This window comes from Petromyzon marinus, chromosome 2, assembly GCF_048934315.1.
Source record: "Petromyzon marinus isolate PM22_M1 ecotype Great Lakes invasive population chromosome 2, UKy_Petmar_22M1.pri1.0, whole genome shotgun sequence".
In the NCBI taxonomy this organism is placed as follows: Eukaryota; Metazoa; Chordata; class Hyperoartia; order Petromyzontiformes; family Petromyzontidae; genus Petromyzon; species Petromyzon marinus.
In genome coordinates, this window is record NC_133668.1 from 18,342,849 (window position 1) to 18,365,507 (window position 22,659).

At 41.6% G+C, this 22,659-nt stretch overlaps 1 protein-coding gene across 3 annotated transcripts in view; it reads left to right on the forward strand.

Annotated features, from left to right (window-relative positions):
* Window positions 1-22,659, forward strand: part of PAXIP1 (PAX interacting protein 1) — an 86,774-nt gene that overhangs the window by 26,349 nt on the left and 37,766 nt on the right. For all 3 annotated transcript variants that reach the window (XM_076068533.1, XM_076068534.1, XM_076068540.1), the window contains exons 10-14: window positions 2,330-2,467; window positions 3,755-3,876; window positions 15,734-15,918; window positions 17,950-17,993; window positions 21,129-21,193. In XM_076068533.1, coding sequence (XP_075924648.1) covers window positions 2,330-2,467; window positions 3,755-3,876; window positions 15,734-15,918; window positions 17,950-17,993; window positions 21,129-21,193 — 554 coding nt within the window. The remainder of the gene's footprint in view (window positions 1-2,329; window positions 2,468-3,754; window positions 3,877-15,733; window positions 15,919-17,949; window positions 17,994-21,128; window positions 21,194-22,659) is intronic.

The window sequence follows — 22,659 nt, forward strand, 5'->3', positions numbered from 1 at the left end:
TTATTTAGAGATTCGATTAGTAAGAGTATCTACAGCCAAAGGCTACTCTATCCCCGAATGTGGTCTCCCAATTCCTGTCTTGGTGACCTACCCTCCTCCATTCAAGCACACGTCCCACACTCATCACGACTATCTCGTCCTGGCTCTTGACAAGAATAATATAATATTATGACAGGATCGTTTGCCAATTATATTAAGTATCGCTGTATCAGCCTTACGCTGTGTGTTTCCGCCAAATCTTGTGCATGCACGTTCTCCCCCCACCCCCAAAGCAAATGTGTGATACAATTGGGAAGGACAAGATTGGGAAGGACAAGATCAAAAGGCTCACATAATGCGCATGCATAATGGGCGTTGACTCATTAATCTCCCTCCCCCCCCCACTTTGCGCAAGAGCGCAGCAGTGTTGTCACCACATCTACGCCTCAATATAAGGAACGAAACAGGTGGACTTCTCCACAAATGTGGCTGTCGGCTGATGAAGCTGGTTGTAATTACTGGCAAAACGTCATACTCAGATTGTAAATGTTGTGGCTTGGCTCTCCAACACACTGGTGTGCTGTACTAGTGACGAATTGGCATGTTCTGTTTACGTGACAACCCTTACTAGATGGCTGTGTCAGGTGGTGGCGGGTTTAACGACACATTTATATATTTACGAAATCTAACCCAAGAAAAACCTCTTATGGATGATATTTGTCGCGGAAGCCTACGTGTTCAACCAAAAATATACATAACAAAATAAGCATGCAGTCTCCATCATTTTGCTCTTATAGTACATGGGCTTCTTTGTTGACAGAAATTTTAGAAAAAGGACTGGGTCTATTCTTGTTCGTGAATTGATCAAAGTTCATTGGCACAGAAATTTTGGCAGGCAGAAACAATTTCATGGCTTTGATGCCATAATAGCAATGGCAGGATCTGCAGTTCTTGTGTTTGTGAGGTAATTGAAGAATTGGCACCCTATTACTGGAGTTAAAAGTGGTTAGGTAATGCCTAAATGATGGGACATTAATTGGGGAGGGTATAGCTGCTCAGTTAATAGCCAGATACTTTCACCTCTGACAGTTGACAGTGGCTGCTGTGTCAGATGTACTCTTAGGCAGATAATTTGAAAGAATGCCGGATGCGTCTGCTTAATTAGACTAGCCACATCATCCAATTTACGACCTGGCAAAATAATTCAGGATTGCTAGATGAAAACTAAAAGAAAATGTCCACGAGCTGCTTACAGAAGCAGTTTGGTGACAGCAGTTTTAGGACATTTTCTTCCAATTGGCCAGTTTTTATTGAATGAGCATAGCCAATGGGCATTTATTTTATGCGAGTAATTCAAAGAAATGCACAACACCCTTTTTATATTTGTGTAGTGGCATAGCGCTCGCTTGCTGGCGATGATATACACGAGAGGGGGACATCGAGGGGAAAGGTCACAGAAGGTGTTCATCGGGTAGCCTCGGGAACCCGTTAGTAGGTTCCAGAAAGGGGGCGTGGCCGGGGCGGAGCGAGGCCACGCGGAGAGTATAAGAGGGGCCCCTGTGAGGGACGTGGTGGCTGTTGCTGGAAGTGGGATCCCTTTCGGGCAGCTCAAGTCCATCGTCGTCACCATCTCGTTGTCGTCTCCGTCTTCACCATCCCGGGGCGCTGCTAGTCAGCCTACCAACTGTTCTAACTAAGTAGTGCCGCCAACAATAGACGGTCCTAATAAGAATAGTGTGCACCCATGTAAGGTGTGTTTTATCCCGATGGTGCTCGCTAAATAAAGATGTGCCTCCAAGTCTTACTGTCTCCAAGTTAGTCACTGCATATGTATGCTTATACATTGTTTTCCTGATTCCGTACCGCCTCAAATATCACTAAATATTTGTAAAGCAGAAGGTTATAGGGAAGATATTTGTCTGGTTTACCTTGCAACTTCAAGGAATATATATTATAATGTAAATATTGCAAAATAGTCATTTTAATGGCTATTAATAATTTCTTAAATTAATTCTACTTATCACCTGCTTGCCTACAAAGTGGGCAGAATAGGGCAGTGCAGGAAAATATAATGTTTGTACTTCTATGCCACCACATCTGTGGTTCCTTACCTTCACCAAGCCGCATTGGTCAGTGTGGGGAAATATGGTCAAATAACCCCCTGAAATGTCATCAACTTAAAATAAAAAACCTTACAATATGACACCTAGCTAGAGTCAACATTTATCAGAACTGAATGATCCTCTTTGAGTCTGAACTCTAATACACAATCTGCTGCCATTCACCCCCATCTTTCACAGACACTGTATCTGCCTACTGTACTGTAGTGTGACCTGTTGTGATGGCGCAGGCACTAAAGGAGGGCAAGCGCTGTGTGACCGCGCACTGGCTCAATGACACGCTCAAGAGCAGACGGGTGATCCCTCCCAATCGCGCCCTGCACCTCCCCATGGCCTTGCAACATTCTGCCAAGCCCTGCGCGAGCCATGCAAGTCTCACCCCCATTCCACAACAGGCTGTTTCGCTGTGCACACGTGTGTTAACATTGTGAATCTTCCAATGCGACCCTGAAAATATGTAGCAATATCATCTGCTCATTGGTAGACATTTCCATTTGTGTAAATTCAGCATTTCCGTGGCAGTTTTCAGTATCCCCGTATGATAATCACTGTTACCTATAAGCTGGTAGTTATTTTATGATCCCCAGATGGATGATGAGCTGAGCCAACCTCTGGAATTTGAACCCATGCTATTTTGATTGAGTTGGATACCATCACTGCCACCTGGCAGAATGGCCGGATAATTGGTTCTTTAATTCCCGTTGATATACTTCATTTTACAATGGGAGAACCCATTGAGGCTCTTTTTCTAAAGTATTATTAAATTAATTGTCACGGTTCCAGGTTGCCATTTGATTTAAATTATATTTCTTTACTTTTCAGTCAATAATAGCACCTCTAGTGGTTGAAGAGGTGACATGAACCCATTACATATCACATAGAAATCAAACAAACTTTGAATTACATGTGGTTCGATTAATGTATAATTAAGATAAGACTGTATATCATTCACAATTTTCAATCCATACGCTCCAAAACACATTTGCAGATGTCGAGTGTTATTATATCCTTGATGTAATTGAACAAATCCAATGCATTTATAATAACTTAAAATAAGATAGGATAAAAAACGCAATTCTTACGAATGGTAATAACATTTTAAAACGTACAGTTTCAACAGACAAGTCAGAAATGCTTTTTGCATAAGCACACTGGTCAATAACACTGCTCACAACACATTGACGAACGCTTGCCTGTGCACCACTACCGACACAGCATCACCAACTAATCTGTTTTGTTTTATGAAAATAATACATTTTTAGATTTATTTATGTTTAAATGGATAACACAAGTACATCCTAACGCACTCATCAAAACGTCAGTTACGTCTTAAGGCCATTTTATCAGGAGGGTCTCGCTTAGGATGTTTTGATACATTTTATTTGAGTAATAATGCATGTGGGAATCAACTGGAGTGCCTGGAGAAATTACACTCAAAACACTGCATAGCTAGGTCAGTAATCTATTTGCTGTTCTGCCTTCTATTGGTACCTTGCTACCGCTTTAGTTTGAGAGTTGCGCTTGCCTGATATTGATAGCACCGCCTCCAAAGTGCTTGATTTTAAATATGCATGCGCCACCTCGACTGAAATTTTCTCCACCAAACTTTCTACAAATGCTAAGTGACCTTTGTGCTTTATTCTTGTGCTGTACAGATCATCTCGGTAACTGGGTTTGTGGACCAAGACAGGGAGGAGCTGAAGCTGATGATTGCACTAACAGGAGGCAGATACACTGGCTATCTCAGCCGGAGCAACACGCTGCTTGTTTGCAAAGAGTAAGATCTTTGTTATTCTTTTGTGTGTGCGACAAACTGTTTCTGCATGCATCACTCACATCCTGGAAAGAGTACATTACAATCTGTACATCTCTGAATCGATGCAAAATTGACAACCATCATGGTACGCCTACTCTGATTTATTGTGTGCAGGGATTTATTTTATACTTCATTGCATATGAGTCTTTAGTGAAGAGAATGTGCCTTCTGGTATTGTTTAATCATCTTTGATTGCCACCCATCACTGTCTGTGCTGGTCATAGGTAAATTAATCAAGACATTGTCACAATATGAAATATCACCTGACATGACCACAGAAATAACTGAATGTAGAGATGCGGAGGAGAATTAAGTAACATTGATAAAAGTGCAAATCACATTTTTAACGACCATCATCTCCTGTTATTTTGAAGTACTGTACACCAGTCTGATTGTAAGTTCAGATTTGAACCCCATCTAGACTCAACCTACATTTTCACATAAGTTACAAGTAGGCCGGATCCATGCTATACATAAACCAGGTCACAATTGTGCTCTGTTGTGTCTGCAGTAGTGTGTATCATAAAATGCCAAATGTGTAGTGCTTAGTTCTGAACCTTTCCAAATGCAGTAAAAACTAAATTTAATATGGTAAGATGGTGTGCGGTAATTGGTGACCAATTTATACTGTCATCTCGCTACATTCGAGCCACCCTGTTGGGTAAATGGATGACTGCCTAATTTCAACAGTAGACTTTCGGCAGTATCAACCAAGTGTTATGGCCAATAGAAGTTGACATTCAAAATAGTGCAATATTCGATCAATCATTCAATTCGGCTGACTTTTTGGAGCACTCTTAATCATTTGCGTGTTTTACTATTACCGTGTTTCTGCGTAAAAGCAAATTAATCCTAGGGTTTAATCTTTGTGCAAGCTCTGATGATTTTTTGTATCTGTAACCTATGCTTAACATCACATTTCAAGCTCGGGAGCCATTTGTTGAAATGCATTACAATTCAATTTATACCGTTGCCACTTGTACATGTGTACTGTGAAAGCCCTGGTCTCTTGTGATGTGGGGAAAATTCCATTCAATGTATGCTGTGCCTTAGCAGAACTGAAGCTGTCTAACCCTAAAGCTATATGGATTTGGCTCTGGGCTATGGGCAGCCCAGGTGCGGGTTTGTGTGATTGATTCATCACGCTAGGGGCTGCTGTATTATTGCAAATGGAACATTTTCCAGCGAAAAAATTGCTTATAAGAAACATAGTTAGAAATGCATTGTGCTGGTAGTCTTCCTTACCTGGGTAGACGTATGCATTCCATATTAAACCCGTGATGGAAAAGGTTTTTGTGTCATTGATTTTCTGGCAGATGTGATTACAGCCATGTAGGTACTCAGTCAGACTCCAATGAATGAGAAGCTCCTAATAATTAAATCTAGTGTGTTAAGATATTTTTTTTGCAAATTTTGCAAATAATATAGGTCCACCATTTGGATAATCTATCCCTGGATGACTGAGTTAGCTGTGCTGTAATTTTTTTTTAAATAATCAAATTAATTTAAGTAATTTCATTGGGTGCAATGGCAGAGCCAGGATTTTCAGGTAGGGGGGGGGCAACCCCTCCAGCAATGAAAAATGTTGTTAGTAACTAAGGACTTGTCCCTTGCTTTTTATTTGACGCGTGTGCGGCGATGGCGCAGCCATCGATCGAGGGTCGAATTCGAACCGTGTGTGATCGGCATCGCGCTCGCTGAAGATATGCCTTCAGGGAAGTCGTGTACTGTATACGCAACTGTGCACAATTCTGTGAGTCACTTATAACTGCTTTGCCGTTACTTATTGCCAATTATGGACTCACTATTGTTCTATCATCTCATAGAGTCCCTGGCACATAATAATATGCTACACAGTGGTAGTGGGAGTCGCAAAATGCCGATTTATTACTAATAAACCCCAATGATCCGATCGAAATTAGGGATTTCGATCGGATAATTAGGGGGGCATGTTCCACCCCCCCCCCCCCCCACTGGCTCAGCCATCCAGGGATATGACCCAATCACTGGCAGAGTGTTAACTGTGCTGTAACATTATTGGTCAGATTAAAGCTACCAAACTGCTGAACTGTTCATACCTTATTTTGTATTGGTTATACAATATTACTTAAATTGTGTATGAACAAGGAACCTCTGCAGATTTAAAGATAGCACTAACTTATCTTAACACTGAATCGAACTCCAGGCAACTTTTTTTTCATTGTACGGTAAATTCAACAAAGTGCTGATTTAACAAAATAAACATAGACTTATACATTGCAGGCTAGGTGTTTTGCTATTTTTGCTATTTCATTCCTTAGAATACACCGAACATTTTCTTAGGATGCCACATGTTTTAGTTTTCCTCGGGGCAGAAACCACTCAAGTTGGTGAATTTTATGAATATCTGCATCTTGACAGGGCCATTAACTACAGGGCCCATTACCATATATGTGACACCAAGTGGCAGTTAATGCCATTTATTTATGTTGCTGCTCTAAAATGGAATGTCTAGGAGCTTTTAAGAAAAGTAATAAATAGTACTTTACAAAAAATGGGAAATAATGTACTGCCTAAGGACACGTTTCCAAAGTCACGCACCGAGCGTGTGACGCCATACAGAGACGTAAGGATAATAGAAGCGGAGAGAAACACGGAGACAAGAAGTAGTGAGAGACAAGGTACAGAGACGTAAGCACAGAGAGACAAGGCACAAATATATTGAGAGAAGCAACTATGCGAGAGGTATGGATGTTAGCATCGGATATACATGGAGATGGAGAAACAAACAGCATTAAATGCCTGCTTTTTTATAGCAGGATAAATGTTCCTTGATGTAACGTTCCCAGATGAAATGGACAGACTTTCCCATACCCTGATAAACATTTGCTCGAGGTTCTGCTGTGTTTATAGTTGATTAAAAACGTCAGAAACTGGTTTACTCATATGAACCTTATGGCGGGACCCCGAATAAACGGAAGTCAAAATCGCAATTAATTTATTTATTTTTGGCGACTCCGTCTCACCGTGCACATAAACTTCGCGACCCACCTGGCGTGGATCATTCTGTTGTCATGTCGTCCAAGCGCAGCCGTAGTCATAAAAACTTCGAAACTTTGATTAGCGCATCGTGTAGAGCTCGTCCAGAGGAATAGATTGCCGTATTATTCGCCTTCAACTGACATAAAATGACGTCGCAACGCAGTTTATGCGAGAGTTGGGGGCTTATGGGACCCCGGGGTCCCGCTATAAGGTCCATATAACAACAACTTCAAATTGTAAGGTGCTAAACCACGGGCCTAACCTTCTTAAAGTGCCACATTTGGAAGAGGAGTATGAATTGCATACCGAATTGGGGAAAGAAAATGCTCAGGAGAGTGGATCGTTTAACCTTATCAACATTTCCAAAAGCATGATCAAATTATCCTCGAGTACATTAAAATGTTGATTCACCAAGAAAGAGCTTCATCAAAATTTTAGTACTTTAAAAATCATGTTAAGACTTCAGTCCACCTTCCCCCATGATCATTCCACTGTTGGATGAAGGCCTCTCCCAATCTATTGCAGCTTGTGAATGATGAAATTAACTAGAGGGAGAAATGCCAAAAACTAGCCTGTACAGTTGTATTGTTGGTTTATATTAATTAGGAAACAATTGGAAATTTACCAAAAATCTAAAGATCCCAGTTAATAGTAGTGCATAGGAAGATGATGATTGTTACCACAAGATATTATGAGAGGTTCTCATTAATATTCCAAAACAATGTCTTGTCATACAATCAGTGAAGAATTCTTGAAAGTAATATATTTTGTGCAGTGACAAATATGGCAGGAACTCAACAGTTCACAGTATTAAAATAAGTGTTAATTTGTAAAGTGATCATTTGTGCTATATGTAATAACAGCTGTCATGTCATGCTTTTTCATAACCAGGATTTGTTGGCCCATATACATATGTTTTAGTGTAACAGCTTAAAGCTATACGAGAGTTGAGTATATATAGCAACATCATGGAAACAATATATGAAGTTGTTTTTAAATATTCCTGTTTCAATTGAATCTCCTACAAACCTGTGCCTGTAAAAAAATTTCTTGAAGAAAATTGGCAAAATCCTAACAATCTAAATGTGAAGTTTAATGTTTACAAGTGTTCACCCGAATTATGCTGCACATTTTAAAATGTTATCACCTTCAAGCAAGTAATCTTATTGCTAGGCATAATTATTCTATCCTATTTTGGTTTTATAAAGCACCTTTCACCAAGGTGCTTGACAATGCTTACTGACTACGGTACAAAATAGCAAGATAAGGGATGGGGATTGGGTAGTGACTAGGGTGGAGGGAGCGAGATGGAGGCTGAGGCTCTGGCTGGAAAGGTGGTAGGTGTTGCTGGTAGGGGTGGCGAAAGAGGAAGGGTAAAGGCAAGAGAAAACAGATAGGACCTGAGGGCAGTGCAAAAAGTGGAAAGCGGATGTGGAGAGGGAGTTTGTTCCAGTGTAAGGGGGCAAGCCAGCAGAGAGGAGTGAAAGCGAGATTGGGCACAGGGTGGAGGGACAGCAAGAAGATAGGCAGCTTGTGACCGGAGCGGGTATGATGGGACATATGTAGTGACATCGAGGATGTCCACTGTATGGTGCCGGCCCGTGAGGGCCGTGGCGTGCAATGCACCATCATCGTGTGCACCCTGTAGGCGGGTGTAGTACCAGCCCTAGCGGGGCTTGGTGAGTACTGGGATAGCGCGGCCACCACGCATAGCGTGTAGTGCGGGCTCCCACCAGGGGGAGTGGGAGAGTGTCAGCCCAGAAGCAGGGTTGCCCCAGGCCATGGCACTCTGGTTGACCCCGTAGACACGTGATCCGGAGTATCCATAGAGAGGGCCCCAGGTGGGAGGGGCTAGGGGGTGATCACGTGTCCGGGGAGAGCTCCCGAGAGGGATCGAGAGGGAGCTAGAACGCTCGAGAAGGAGGGCGGGGCCAAGGGCGGAGCGGCCCCGATTTGTGGGGTGGGGGTTATAAGGCGGGTCCCTGAGAGGGACCGGGGTTCTTCGTTCGACAGCTGAAACCCCTACGTCTAATAGCTGGAAGCTCTACATCCTATGAGGCATCAACACGTTGTCGGGGACCCGAGTGAGGGCCCGACCCTTCGTAGCTGTAACTCCTCCATATATGGTAGTTAGCTGGGTGGCCACCACCCTAGGCTGTATCTGGTGAAGGGGCAGTTACCCCTTTGTGTTACGTGTTGATGTTACAAATAAATGTGTTGCCTCTAAAGAACAACATCTGCGACTCATTTGAACTCACTGCACTTATAAGGAAATGAGAGAAGAGGGGTAAGGGGGGACCAGTCCATGGAAAGCTTTGAAAACTAAGGTGAGCAATTAAAAGAGACAGCGGTGATAGATAGGAAGCCAGTGAAGTTGCTAAGGAGAGGGGAGCAATGAGAGGTGAAGACGGAGGTTAAATACGTTGTGTGCAGCTGAGTTTTGAATTTGTTGTAGAGGGGCAAGGGCGTAGGCAGGAGCAAGTTGAAATAATCCGGACGAGTGAAGACTAGGGAGTGCACAAGAAGTTTGGCAGCGGTGATGGTGATGAGGGGGCGAATTTTCCTGATATTGCAAATATGTGAGCGGCATGTGTGAGTGATGTTGGCGATGTGGGACGTGAAGGAAAATGAGAAATCAAAGGTTGTGCCAAGATTTTGGATGGAAGCAATCAAAGTTAGTCTGAGCTGGGGGAAAGATATGAGGGAGGAGGAGAAGGAGAGCGGGAGGCGGGAAAGTAGATCACGGTGGTTTTCGAAGGGTTAAGGGAAAGGAAATGTTGTGTCATCCATTCTTGGATGGCCATTAGGCAGGATGAGATAAGGTCGGAAAGGTCAGGGGTAAGAGCCTTAAAGGAAAATACGATTTGTGTTGTCGGCAAATAGGTGATACGAGAAATTGAAATTCTTTGAACCTATCTACGCGACTTTACCGAAAGACCCAAAGAATAATAAAGGATGGGCTCGATGGGGGATGTGTAGAAGGAGAATAGGAGAGTACAGAGTACAGAACCCTGGGGGGTGCCAACCATGATGGGGGAGGGGGAGGAAGAACCATGATTAAAAGAGACATTGGATGAATGAAGTGAGGTAAGAGCATAGCCAATGAAGTGGGATGCCAGAGATACAGAGGTTAGACAGAGTGGATAAGAGGATGGAGTGATCAAGGGTGTTGAAAGACGCAGACAGGTCAAGCGAAATTAGGACAGATGAAAGGTCCGAGTGACGTGAGTTAGACAATTGGTTGTCCACGTGGAGGAGAGCGGTTTCGGTGGAATGGAGCAGACGGAAACCAGATTGGTGGACGGGATAGAGAGAGTGAGAAGAGATGTAGGAAGTGAGTTGGGTGTGAACTAGGCGTTCGAGGAGTTTAGAGAAGTAGGAAAGCAAGGAAATATGGCGATAGTGTGCAGGGATGGAAGGATCTAGTGAAGGTTTTTTTCAGAAGGGGTAGAATGATGGTTGTTTTGAAGGAGTGGAGGAAGATGTAAGATGAAAAGGGAGAGTTGAAAAGAGCTAGGAGGAATGGGAGGATAGTAGGGATGACAGATGGAAGCAAGGAAGGCGGTAGGGGATAAAGGGAGGAAAAGGTTGGGTGAGTTCTGAAGATGATGTTTGACAGCTCCAGGAGTGACACAGGGGAGAATGTATTTAAAGTAGATGATGAATTGGAGGAGGAGAGGGGCAGGTAGGTATGATGCTGGCAGGAAGGGAGGTAGTGAGGAGGGTAGAACGAATTTGAGAGATCTCCATGACATATTTGGAGAGGAATAAAGGGTAGGGGACAGAAGAAATAGCAGTTGAGGATGACAAAGGATGTCGTGGAGTGTTTAAGGTAGAAAATAGCAGAGCAGCGTGTGCAGAAATTGAAGAAATGAGGGATATAAAATAGGATTGGTGAGCGGCCTCCTGTGCAGAATTTAAAATGGAAAGCACAGAAATGTAAGCCGAGTGGGAATCAGTAGTGGGTAGGGTCTTATGGGTTAGCTTGGCTTTGCGTGCGAGGCGACGTTAAATCTTTAGCCCAGGTGTTCGCCAAGGCCTAGGAGGATGATTAGGAGGGTAAGAATGTCTAATGAGTAGGATAGTGCAGAATGTAGGATGGATGATACTTTTTCTGGGTGGAGGAAGGAGAAATCAGATAGGGGCGCTAGGTTAGTGGAAACCAGGGAATTAAGTGCAGAGTGATCAATGGAGCGTAGATTTTGGCGGAGGCGTGTGAGGGCAGATGAAGGGCTGGATGGTGAGGGGCATGGAATTGAGCGTGTCATGGTCAGTAATAGGTGATCGAACGGAGGACATGGGTCAAATAGGGAATGGGAAGCTGAGCAAGCGGAAGTAAAGATAAGGTCAAGCGTGCTACAAGAGGAGTGGGTCGGAGGAGAGGAGACCAGGTGTAGGTTGAAAGAGCTAGTCAGAGATATTTAAGTCGAGGACATAGTCACCCAGAAGAATCAACAGAGATGAGATGGGAAGGATAGTGGAGAGAAGTCAATCCAAGTTATCGAAGAAGGAGAAGGGCTGACTAGGGCGGCAGTAAAGAATTCGAAATTAGATTGCAAAGGGGAAAAAGAAAGACGATAGTTAAAATTCGAAATAGGGAAATGAAGGAAGAGCAACAGTTGGAGGCGATGGGATCCAGGTTGAGAATAGAAACACAACGCCGCCACCAGGCTTGCCAGATGGTCGTGGGGAATGGATGAAGTTGGTGCAGGATGTGGAAGGTGCAGCTGGGGCAGCAGTGTGGATATCCAGTTTTCTGTAATTACTAGAACTTGAAGGTTTTATAAGAATAAGGCGTCTCGGGTGGAAGTGGGCTTGTTACAGACTGAACGGGAATTCCAGGGCTTTTTAGAGTGTGGATGGGTGAGGATGAGGTTAGAAAGAATCACACGTCGGGAAGACGGGGGGACGTTTAGAGGGTGGCAGATGGTGGGGACGGATGGTAAGAATTAGAGAATATAATGGGGCAATCGATTTAGGTGGTGTGGCTGTAGCTGGTGGGGATCTGGGCGCGGAGCAGGCTATCTGCCGCACGAGCAGCGCTGTTCGACCCCTTCATACATTACACAGTGCAACAGAGATTGGTGTGGACCAATCAGTTTCAAAGACAATGCATATATTATCAGTGTTTTTGGTTTGCATTTTGACCACAAGTATTGTGGTTAATGCAGACATGATTCCTTGTAAAAGGTTTTAGTTTGGTGTTTTAACAACCTAACACCTAATATTCTTGGTTCTTTCGGTAAAGTCACGTAGAAGGGAAACAATAAAATAATAAAAATATAAAACATTTAAATTCTCACGACGTTTCGACTGCAACACAAGCAATCGTCATCAGGTGTGAAAACCACAGCAAGAAAAATTTGAAAAAAGTGGCGTTTTTTTTAACGTTAGCACCACGGAGAGCGATTTGGCAGTTATTCAGATGGACGAGTCCATCTATGTTCGGAAAAGAGAAGGGGGGAGACGAAAAATAATGGATGCGGTCTGAAAGCCACCGTAATCGTGAACAATCAATTAATACCCGAAATGGTTTATCAAATCCTTCCAATGATTGCTAAGCCAGAATCCATCTTCTTGGTTGAAATTGTCTGTGTTTGTATATGTGGATAGCCTCATGAACGAATCTCTCATGGTAGCCAAATGGCTGGCAGAGAACCTCTGCAACCATGAAGAAGGACCCTCTTGAGGAGCCATTCAAACCATCACTTTACCCTACATTGCGGGGATCACAAAAAAGATCTCCAAAATCTTGAATAAACACAAGATCCAGGTCCGATTCAACACATTACATAAAATCTGTGATCTGGTTCCGTCTGTAAAAGATGTGGTTCCAGACATACAGTACCCTGGCGTCTACAAACTAAGTTGCCTCTGTGGTAGTAGTTACATGGGAGAAACCAAACGACATGTCTCGGACCGCATCCGTGAACACAAAGCAGACCTAAATCACGGTAGGACCAACACCACGGCCATGGCAGATCACTGTTATAATTAAGTAGGCTCACATGACATTGACTTCTCCAAGACAGGTTCTCTGCAAGCCATCTGGCTACCATGAGAGATTCGTTCATGAGGCTATCCACATATACAAAACTTAACACCTGTTTTCTTGCCAGATAAAAGGGGAAAAACGTATTCTCACATTTCTCTAGTTTAACACGTAGACTTTCGCGACCAATACCATACATAATATAGGTTTTTTTGTGTTTGATTGCGAAAATATAAATGTCGTTAAACCCGCCACCACCCGATACAGCCAATTAGTAAGGTTTGTCACGTAAACAAACATGCCAATTCATTACACATTCAGCACACCGGTGTGTTGGAGAGTAAACCCACAATATCTACAATTCGCCCTTTACTATCCCTTTGGCGTCTTTATAATGAGCGCTTCTTAATGGAAAGTCAAGTGTGGATATGCTGGTGCCAGCAATGGTAAGGTGGAATTTATTCTGGTACTGGTAGGAAACGTAGTGGACTGGAAGCCCAACCGGGATTAATTCTCACAGGAGGCAGGGGATTAATTGTGTATGTCTGTGGATGTCTGTCCACGTGTATCCGGACATTCGGATATAAAAAATGGGAGGGGTGGGACTGGGTGGAGAGGGGAGGGTAGGGAGGGGCTGGGTGGGGAGGGGGAGTGGTTGGGTGGGGAGGGTGGGGCTGGGTGGGGGGTGGGAGGGGTGGGGCTGGGTGGGGCTGGGTGGGGTGGGGCTGGGTGGGGAGGGGCTGGTCACCCCGTCGTGCCCTTATAAAACTCAACGTTTAACCTACTCACGCCGGCTTGTGCCCGCCCTCACAGTCGGGCATATTTGCTTAATACACCACGCCGCCGTTGACCCTGGCCACTGACCGAGCAACCAACGTTCCTACCAGCCCCCTCCGCAGGAATGTGTTTTAAGACTGCAAAAGCAGACAACCACTGTCCCGTGTCCATTTAAACATTGAGGCCTTAGCTTTTAACTGATTACATTTTTGCCACATTCCCCTTCCATATTTTTATTCATGCGGGGTTGTTGTGGTTCACAGAATGGACACTGAACTAGAAGACCCTTTGTAACTCACATTGTGCCTCAGTTTTTCTTTAGGTTGTATTCAATGGAAATCACTTATCTTGGTCCCTTGAGCATTTGTGCATGATTTAATGTTTATACTTTTTATGTACAATTATCCCGTTTTGACATCGGTCATTAATATTCTGCAGATGCTTTGCTACTTGTGCTGCTTGCTTGGTATAAGCGATGCGCTCGATCTACTGTATTTAAAACGATTCCTGCGTGGGACAAGAGGCCAATAAATCCAAACTCTAGAAACCAATATTTAAAAAAATATTCTGTAATAATTATTGGTATTAAGATGTGTTATGCTGGTTTGTTGTGTTGCCCATGGGTAACTTGAACATTACAATTGATATAGCAAATGTAATTTTGAAGAAAATTTCAATAAGGAATTGTCAGTGTTACCTTGTTCAATTGAGCTCCCATATCCTGTACATAGCCCTGAGCCAGTGCTGGAACTTCCGTGTATCTATGGTGGTGGCGAGATAATTCATAGGACAACCACTGTTTGACTTCTCCAGAAATTGGTTCTACTTTTATCGACCCCAGAAGGATGATAGGCTGAGTCAGCCCCTGACCAGGATTTGAACTTGCAATCTTCCAAATTGGAGCTCTTCACTCTATCTCTGATCCTCCTAATATAAATACAAAGGAATACTTACATTTGGCAGGCTTATATATTTGTTTGAATAATATAAAATATCTTCATATTTCAGTAAAAAACTGGAATAGAAGATGTGTTTTTTTTTATTTAATTCTGAACTAAATGTATGGTGGGGGATTTTACATCATTATTAAGCTTGTGTAAAGGCACTTCCATTCATAATTGTAGAATAATTTAAGCTTAAAGGCCTTCCCCAAGGTCTTATGTTTGAGTTTTCAGCCTACATCATTTGATGCTTGGACTTTAAACTCAATAATTCACAGTGCTCTGTGCAGCAGCATGTGCAAATACTTTGCTATATAGGGATATTCACATAAATTTGGCAATATATATTCTGTAAGTATATTACTGACCTCTAATTTAAATCCCAGTATATTTCAAATCTGATTTGTTGAAAGATAGTTGGGTTTTAGCAGCTTACTCTGAGGAGATGCGTTATTTATGTATAAAATTAGTGGTATTCAGCGGTGATAGAAAAAAAACCCTTCACGTTGTACCATTCAAAAAGTTACTTTTGGAATTGCACCCTTGTCTGTTATTGTGACTAACTTTTGTTCGTAAGCTATCCATAGACCTCTTATTTGCAGTGATTGGTTTGCGCTAAACAGAATTTGAGGAGGAATGGTGCTGTTTTTTTTTCAGCCACCCTGCAAGTCAAGTTTACCCGATTCACTGCAGAGTTTTTCTCTACCAATGTGAACCAACCTGACTTAGTCGCACACCTAACGATCAATTTTAGTTGACCTATATTTAAGGAGCCGTACTCCGACCGGTAGGCTCAATAGCACAGTGCGTGAACCACTGCATCACTGCTCTGCGCAATGAACCTAGAAAGCTTATTTTAAGCCGCACTGACAACAGTGTGGTCGAGATTGTGGTCAAAGAACCCCCATGCCCAATATGGCATGGGCAGGCCTTAGTCCCCACCATAGTTTTTGTGTGCAAAATAAAACCTTTAATGTGTGAAATCGTTACGACTTGATGTAAAAATAGATGACGTTTGCCTGTATCTGCCTATGAAGGTGCTGATCATAATAATATGAACGTCTCTGTCTGTCACCAACGCATGCAGCCCGAGCGGCATGAAGTTTGAGAAGGCACGCGAGTGGCGTGTGCCATGCGTGAACATCACTTGGCTCTGTGACGTGCTCGCGGGAAACCTAGAAGCCCTGAGGCAGCCTCAGCATGTGCGCTACACCACCTTCAGCCTCGCAGACCCCTTCGCTCCAGATCGCCAGCTGGTGGCCAATCTGCTTGGTAAGCATAAAGCGTATGTTGATTCCACCCCTCGTGACAGACCGGTCCCACCATAGGAATGTGGAATTTCTACACTTGGCTGAGGGCTGCCAAAGGAGTTGTGTGACTTGGAATTTTGTTCTTATCTCTCAAATGCCCCAGACCAGATTATTTTCACTTTTAATTAGCTTTATTCGTGCAGTCTGTTGAAGCTGAAACGTGCAAATTGCAGAATTGTAGCTGTTGATGATGGGGGGTGGGGAGAAATTTCAAAAACAATTATTTTAAAGTAGATTTGTATCGATGCATTGGAAAAAAAAAACACCATGTAAGTTAACCTTCCATGGCTACTCTTTTTATACCCTGAAGAGCGAATGTATGCTCCTATATGATCACAGTATATCTGTAATGTGCATAATAGCACGATAATGTTCATTACACGATTCAGGGATTTGCCAGGCTTGATGCCACTTGTGCACATTCTGATGCTGTGGATGCGAGGTTGGTGGATTACAATGTGGGTAAGAATGCCTAACTTCCTTTGACTAAGATGTGAATTGAGGAGGCAGTGCATAAAATGCAGTGTTTAGCTGGCCTTGCAGTGGATGAGTGAGTGGTGTCATGTTGTGTTCTGCCTAGCTTGCTGCCGCATACAAAAATGCAAAAATACGTGATTGAACGCCTGTCTCAAGCAAAACGTCCTGCAAATATAACCTGCTCATAAACTTGATTATTACATAAATATCATTCGTTGTATTCATGAAATAAATTATATGAGACCATTACAATAAGGTACTGGAAGTTGTGTAAAGGCACGCCTCTCATCACGCTCAGGATGCCTTCTTGGTCAACGGAGCACAAAACAAAACAGCGCTATAAGGACGTCATAGCATGGTTCCGATGGAGATGCGTTACCGACAGCGCTATGTTTTACCTATGGGCAATATATGAGGTCTTCATGGGAGTATCGGTAAATACCTTAATAATGTTATGGTAACAAATGCTAAATATATAAGGATTTTATGAATTAAAAATACATAACTTTGAATACCATTGATATTAAAGAATGCAATAAGTTATGTCCTCACAAGTGCATTCGGTCAGAATTTGAGTAAGATTAACCACCATCGGCCGTAAACACACATTCCATGGGAAACTACACTAATCAATGGGATAACTCTTTCCATGGATCGCCAATGAATCGATGCAGTGATTAACCCATGATTAATCAATTCTGTAATGTGGTTGTCGGATCAACTATGAGCAGAATCGATACATTAGACACCTCGATTCAGGTTTCACAAGACCATATATGGGCAAAGACGCCTACGAGCAAAGCCACGCCAACTTTCTTCCATATATAGGTTTATCTGCTTAGGAATTTTCCTCCAGGACTAAAAGCGTTATAACGAAACAGCATTATGAGAGGCAGTGCTAGAAGAGGTATGCCTGTACAGTAATTTAGCTACACATTTAAAAGGTGGCTCCCACCCCTCCCCCACTCTATTGCCAATGCTTTACTCTTGCCATATAAACATACTTGACATATCCCAGAGGACATGTTGAGAGCTTGTGTAAATTATATAGAAATACTTTTAATGTGTTTATGGACCATTTCAAACTTTTTTCATTGTATTGTATGTCAACTCCCAAACAATTATTCTTTCTCTGAATTACTGTTTGTATTTATAATTTAAATCAATTGCCACACACCCACTATACACTATCCAGGTACTTCTGTTGTCTTTTTGGCTTTATTTGAATAGAAACACATTTCCAGCCAGATTGTATCATTGCAATTAATGATATTTGATACTTAAGAAATCTAATATGTTGGCATTGGTTAAATGCATTTTACTCCAACGAAAATGGACATTGGACATATATTTTGTATTCTTTGGTTCTTATATATATATTTTGTGTTTTATTGTGGTCGTTGTACATTTATAAAATGTGTTCACTTTGAAAACGCTGCTTTCAATATAAACTTGAGATTTTAATGTTTAACTTTATATGATGGATGTTCTTTTTCTCCAATGAAATCAACCATAGTTTCTTGGAAGGTTCCAATAAGAATCTCAAAAGAAGCGCTGCTGGTAAGTTTATGCTTCTGTCCTGTGAACGTTTGCAATTATTAGTAATAAGCATGCAGGTGAACAGCTGAAGATCTTGTCCTCATGCACATTTCATATAATTTTTTACCAGAAACATGACAGTTCCACTTTGTGAATAATCAATATTCATTAATAGTTTTGTTCATTTGGATTACAATGTTTAATTAATGTGTTGTATTTTTTGTTTTATTTTGACAATACAATATTGTGCTTATGATTAAATATTAATATTTGTTCCACATGCAGTAAATATAACTATTTTATTCCAGCGTGTCTTTGCATTTCGATGTATTTATACACAACCATTGCACATGTTTAGGTAGTTGTCCCCATAGAATTCCACAAATAGAGTTCACCATATCCTGAAAATCTCATTATTGTCACCAAAAATCCCATTCTTTGATGCACTGCATTGTCTATGGGTTTGATTCGACTTCTTATCTGTGATATTGTGGATGAAATAACGACGAAACAATGAATGAAGGGTTGCATAATGCTACACAATTTGAATTTAAATAGCTTTAAAATGCATTTGAGTCTGAAGCCGCTGCACAGCTCGTGCATAGGAAATTTACAAAAGGTAATTTGGCAAGTGGGGAGAGAAGTGGTAACAAAAGCATCATAAAAAAAATTCTCACACCTGTGTAAATTAAGCATGAAAAAGCTGCATGCTTAATTATATGAAAATGCTGCATTAAACATCAACATTGATAAGCAGTAGGCTTGATGGTCAGAATTGGCGACAGGGTTAATTCTCCCATGTCAAAGGAATGAGGCTTTCAGGTTTGATTTTACCGTTGGATAAGTCAACAACATTTCCGCCCTCCCTTTCATCTCCTATCATCTCCTATCACGCTCATCCCCCACCAATAACGTACTCAGTGCATTAATCAAACGTTACATCTGTATCTAAATTACTTACCAATGTGCGTGCCTTCATTCAGGCTCGTTAATTGTCTCTTGCAGTAGGCTCGGTCATCATCTCGCTTGGACATTTTCATCCCCTCGTCGCCATTGACTTGAGTAAAAATAAATACAAAGTGATATCTTGATTTGAAGCTTTCGTGACTGCAGGAATCCATACTCTTTGGTTCTTTCGGTAAAGTCACGTAGGTAGAAAAATAAAACAAAAGAATAATAATAACACGGTGATAATTTCGTTTGTAAATTCAACACTAGCGTGGGCTCAACCTTCCAGAAAAAAATATTTATTTGAAGCTTATAGTGATTTGCCATTAGAAATAATGGATTTGTTTAAATGTTGCAGTTTCAAAACTACATACTCAGTCCTATATTTTGCTATAAAAACTTCATAGTGTACCAAATTTCATTCTAATTTTATGCACAATTTAATGCATAACATTGGAGGAACTCTAAACTTGGAGTAATTAAAATGATCATCCACATTTGTTTGAGCAGTAGAGTGATTTAATGACATAGGAAAGCTTCAAAGCTCATGCATGCAAGGTTTTAACACTCAGACTTATGCACAGATGAGTTAGCAATCTGTTTAAAATATTCCCATTTTCTTTGATAACTTGCAGCCTCACTATTTGGGCTTCAAGGTGATATTGGCCAGTCCAACAACCTCACTTTTAGTGTGCTCCTTGACTGACGTGTACCGAGAATTTGGGAATCACATTTTCTGAGATGGCAAGTTATGATTTTATGACCTACACCTTTATAGTTTCAGTGAATAGGCAGATGGTAAAAAAGCCATTCAAGGTATTCAGTGACTGGCTTTGGAAGGATGAGCTAAACGCAAGCAGGCTTGAAGCTGCCTTGCAGTCAAATATTCAGAGGCATGGAAAATCAGTGTTCATTGCAGGTTTCAGCTGTTTTTAGCTCCATCATCCTTTTCTCCCTCTGTCTTTACATATATTTTGAGATTGTGATGCTTTTTATCCGGCCCTGTGGTCGGAATGTGTGACGTACAATTAGAAGTTGCGAGTTAAAATCCCAGTCAGAGATCGATCTTCCACTCAGGATTGATAAAATTAGTTGCACTTTTTCAGGATGTAAATTGTTGCTGGCTAGTCAAGGGATTCGCATCTGTTATGAGAATGTGGAATTTCAACCACTGGCGTAGGGTGGGTAGCAGGAAAGAACACTACTCTTACTCATTTGATTAAAAGTAGACAGTTTGGTTTAGCAATGAATATTATATGGTACAGTTTTAATGTCGGTGATTTATTGCTAGCTAATCATTGTGGGTTCAAGAAGTCAAGTCGTGGATGACAGGAATACTCTCAGCATGGGCTTGAGGTCGTCTAAGTGAACGTTAGTTTCATTTTTTATTCGTAGAGAAAAACACCTATCAATTTAAAGTGTTTGCTATGCAGCGATAGCTAGTCATATGTTGTTTGCTTAAATGAGCATTCCAAAGCACCCCTGAGCCAGTGGTGGAATTTCCACATTCTCATTCCATGGGTAGACTTTCAATAGGCAAATTACTCTAATTATATTCTTACACATTTTTTTTGCCAATATTTCAAACCATAAGGAAATTATTTGTATAACTTTCTATATTAAAAATAATAATGGATGATACTTCCAATGGATACCCTGTCGCTATAGACCAAAAAGTTAGTGTCTCCATGCTCCAAGTGCACATGGTGCAGTGCGCGTCTAAACCCGTGACGCTGAATCAATGGTGGAAATTCCTCATTCTCAAAGCAGACACAAATCTCTCCATCAGAGGACCACTGTTGACCTTTCAAAGTGCTGACTCATTTCATCCACCCCTAAGGGAGATGATAAGCTGAGTTACTCTCAAGTTGGAAGTCACATGCTTTAACCACTCTTAATTTATTCCCACATAGAACTTAATTTAGATTATACATCACTAGTATCTGCCCCCCCTCTATTGCAGACCACAGAGCTTGGGCGATTGTGCTTTTTCCTGGCTCCCTTCCTTCCAGCTTGTCTGCAGTTTCCTGGTCTGGCCTAACGAGCGAGGTGGGCCAAATTGGCCCCTGTCGTTCGTAATCTTTCTGATGTTCAAAATGTATTTTCTAATCACAGCAGTACAGGGATGCTGATGCCATCAATAATTTGTGCGGTCTAATAAAACTGCCAACACGCAACCGTTTAACATTTGACTGCTTTACATTTCAGGCATCCAGAAATATTCCCAAAAGAAAACTCTCGGATGGTATTCAGTCATCTGTAAAGAAACCCAGGTACCATCATGACATTATTTTTAAATTCTACACTGTCCCCCTTTCACACACGCTTTTAGCTCCCGTGTACATTTATTGCTGCTTTGATTTTTATCATGGAATGTTATTGATGCATCCTCCTGAATCTTTTGCAACCATAAGAGCAACACTTTGCCGGAATACTGCACTGTTTACACTGCACTGGGTTCCCACACTCTCCATGCCGCCCAGCCTCGTCTTGTTTTTGTTCACTCCTTTGTGTTGATCATCCTTTCATAACGTTTCAGTAAAATTGTCAACGTGTCTGGGAAGAGGCCATTAAGTGCAAGTCATAGCAGAAGTGCTATATAATTATGTACTATACAGTATGTTTTATTTTGTGACTTATTTTCGGTATTAATATTCTATCATAACATGTATTGAATTGCCATTAAGGTGTTTTCTTATAAAAAAATACTCTGCATTGTTAAGTGCGATTTTGTTACGTCTTGGGGCCTAATTTTTTTTGTAGGAACGCATCTCCAATTATACAATGGAAGCCAATGGGAAAATAGGTTTGATATATACGGAATATGACTTTTTGGACAACTTTTCAGGAACAGGTCTGTTCCGTTCATCGAGGAATGCCCATATATTAATGGGCACTCCCTTGGTAACATGATAACTTGGTGTTCATGCAAATCGCTGCCAATATGTAGTGCTGTAGGTTATTGCAACACATGTACTCTACTTGATTTACATGACAGATGAAAATATCTTGGACCCTGTTTACCACTGTACTTGAATTGCCATCCCGAAAGGACCCTCGCAGGTCCCAATAACCACTCTTAAATAACAGCAGAGCCTCTAACCCTTTCAAGTGTGATAAAAAAATGATAGGGTCGTAAAACTTTATAAGAAGTTATGCTTCAGATTGACATGTTGTTTTTACAAACATGCCAGATAATTCATCTTATGATGGTGTCTGTTTATATGGAAGCTATATAGTTATTAACCCACTCCCTATACCTACGCCTAATGTTTATTTTAGATAAGATATTAAAATCCAAACTATTGGCTCCAGCCATGGGAAAGTGGAATTTCCACGACTCACTCATCGCTGTCACACAGTGTCTGCATGCTCTAGTGAGCACATTGCTTATTGAAAGAGCACATTGCTCACAAACACATTGCTCATTAGAACAGGAACACACACTTTGAGTCACTTAAATGTTCATTGGTGTTATTCGTTTACAACAAAAATTCTGACTGGAGGAAATTTGATATCCCTATGACAGGGACCCGTTTTTCCAAAAGACAACTTCTCACTAAGTAGTAATAATTTTATCAGGCCCATTGGAATAATGGGCTCAGCCAACTCATGGCCTTCTAATCTTTTATTGGGTGCTCTTTGCATACCAATGCCCAACTGGTTACTATAGCCACATATGATTCCCTTACCTTAACACTACACAGTGTGTTGGATTATCTTTCACAATTAGAAAGTA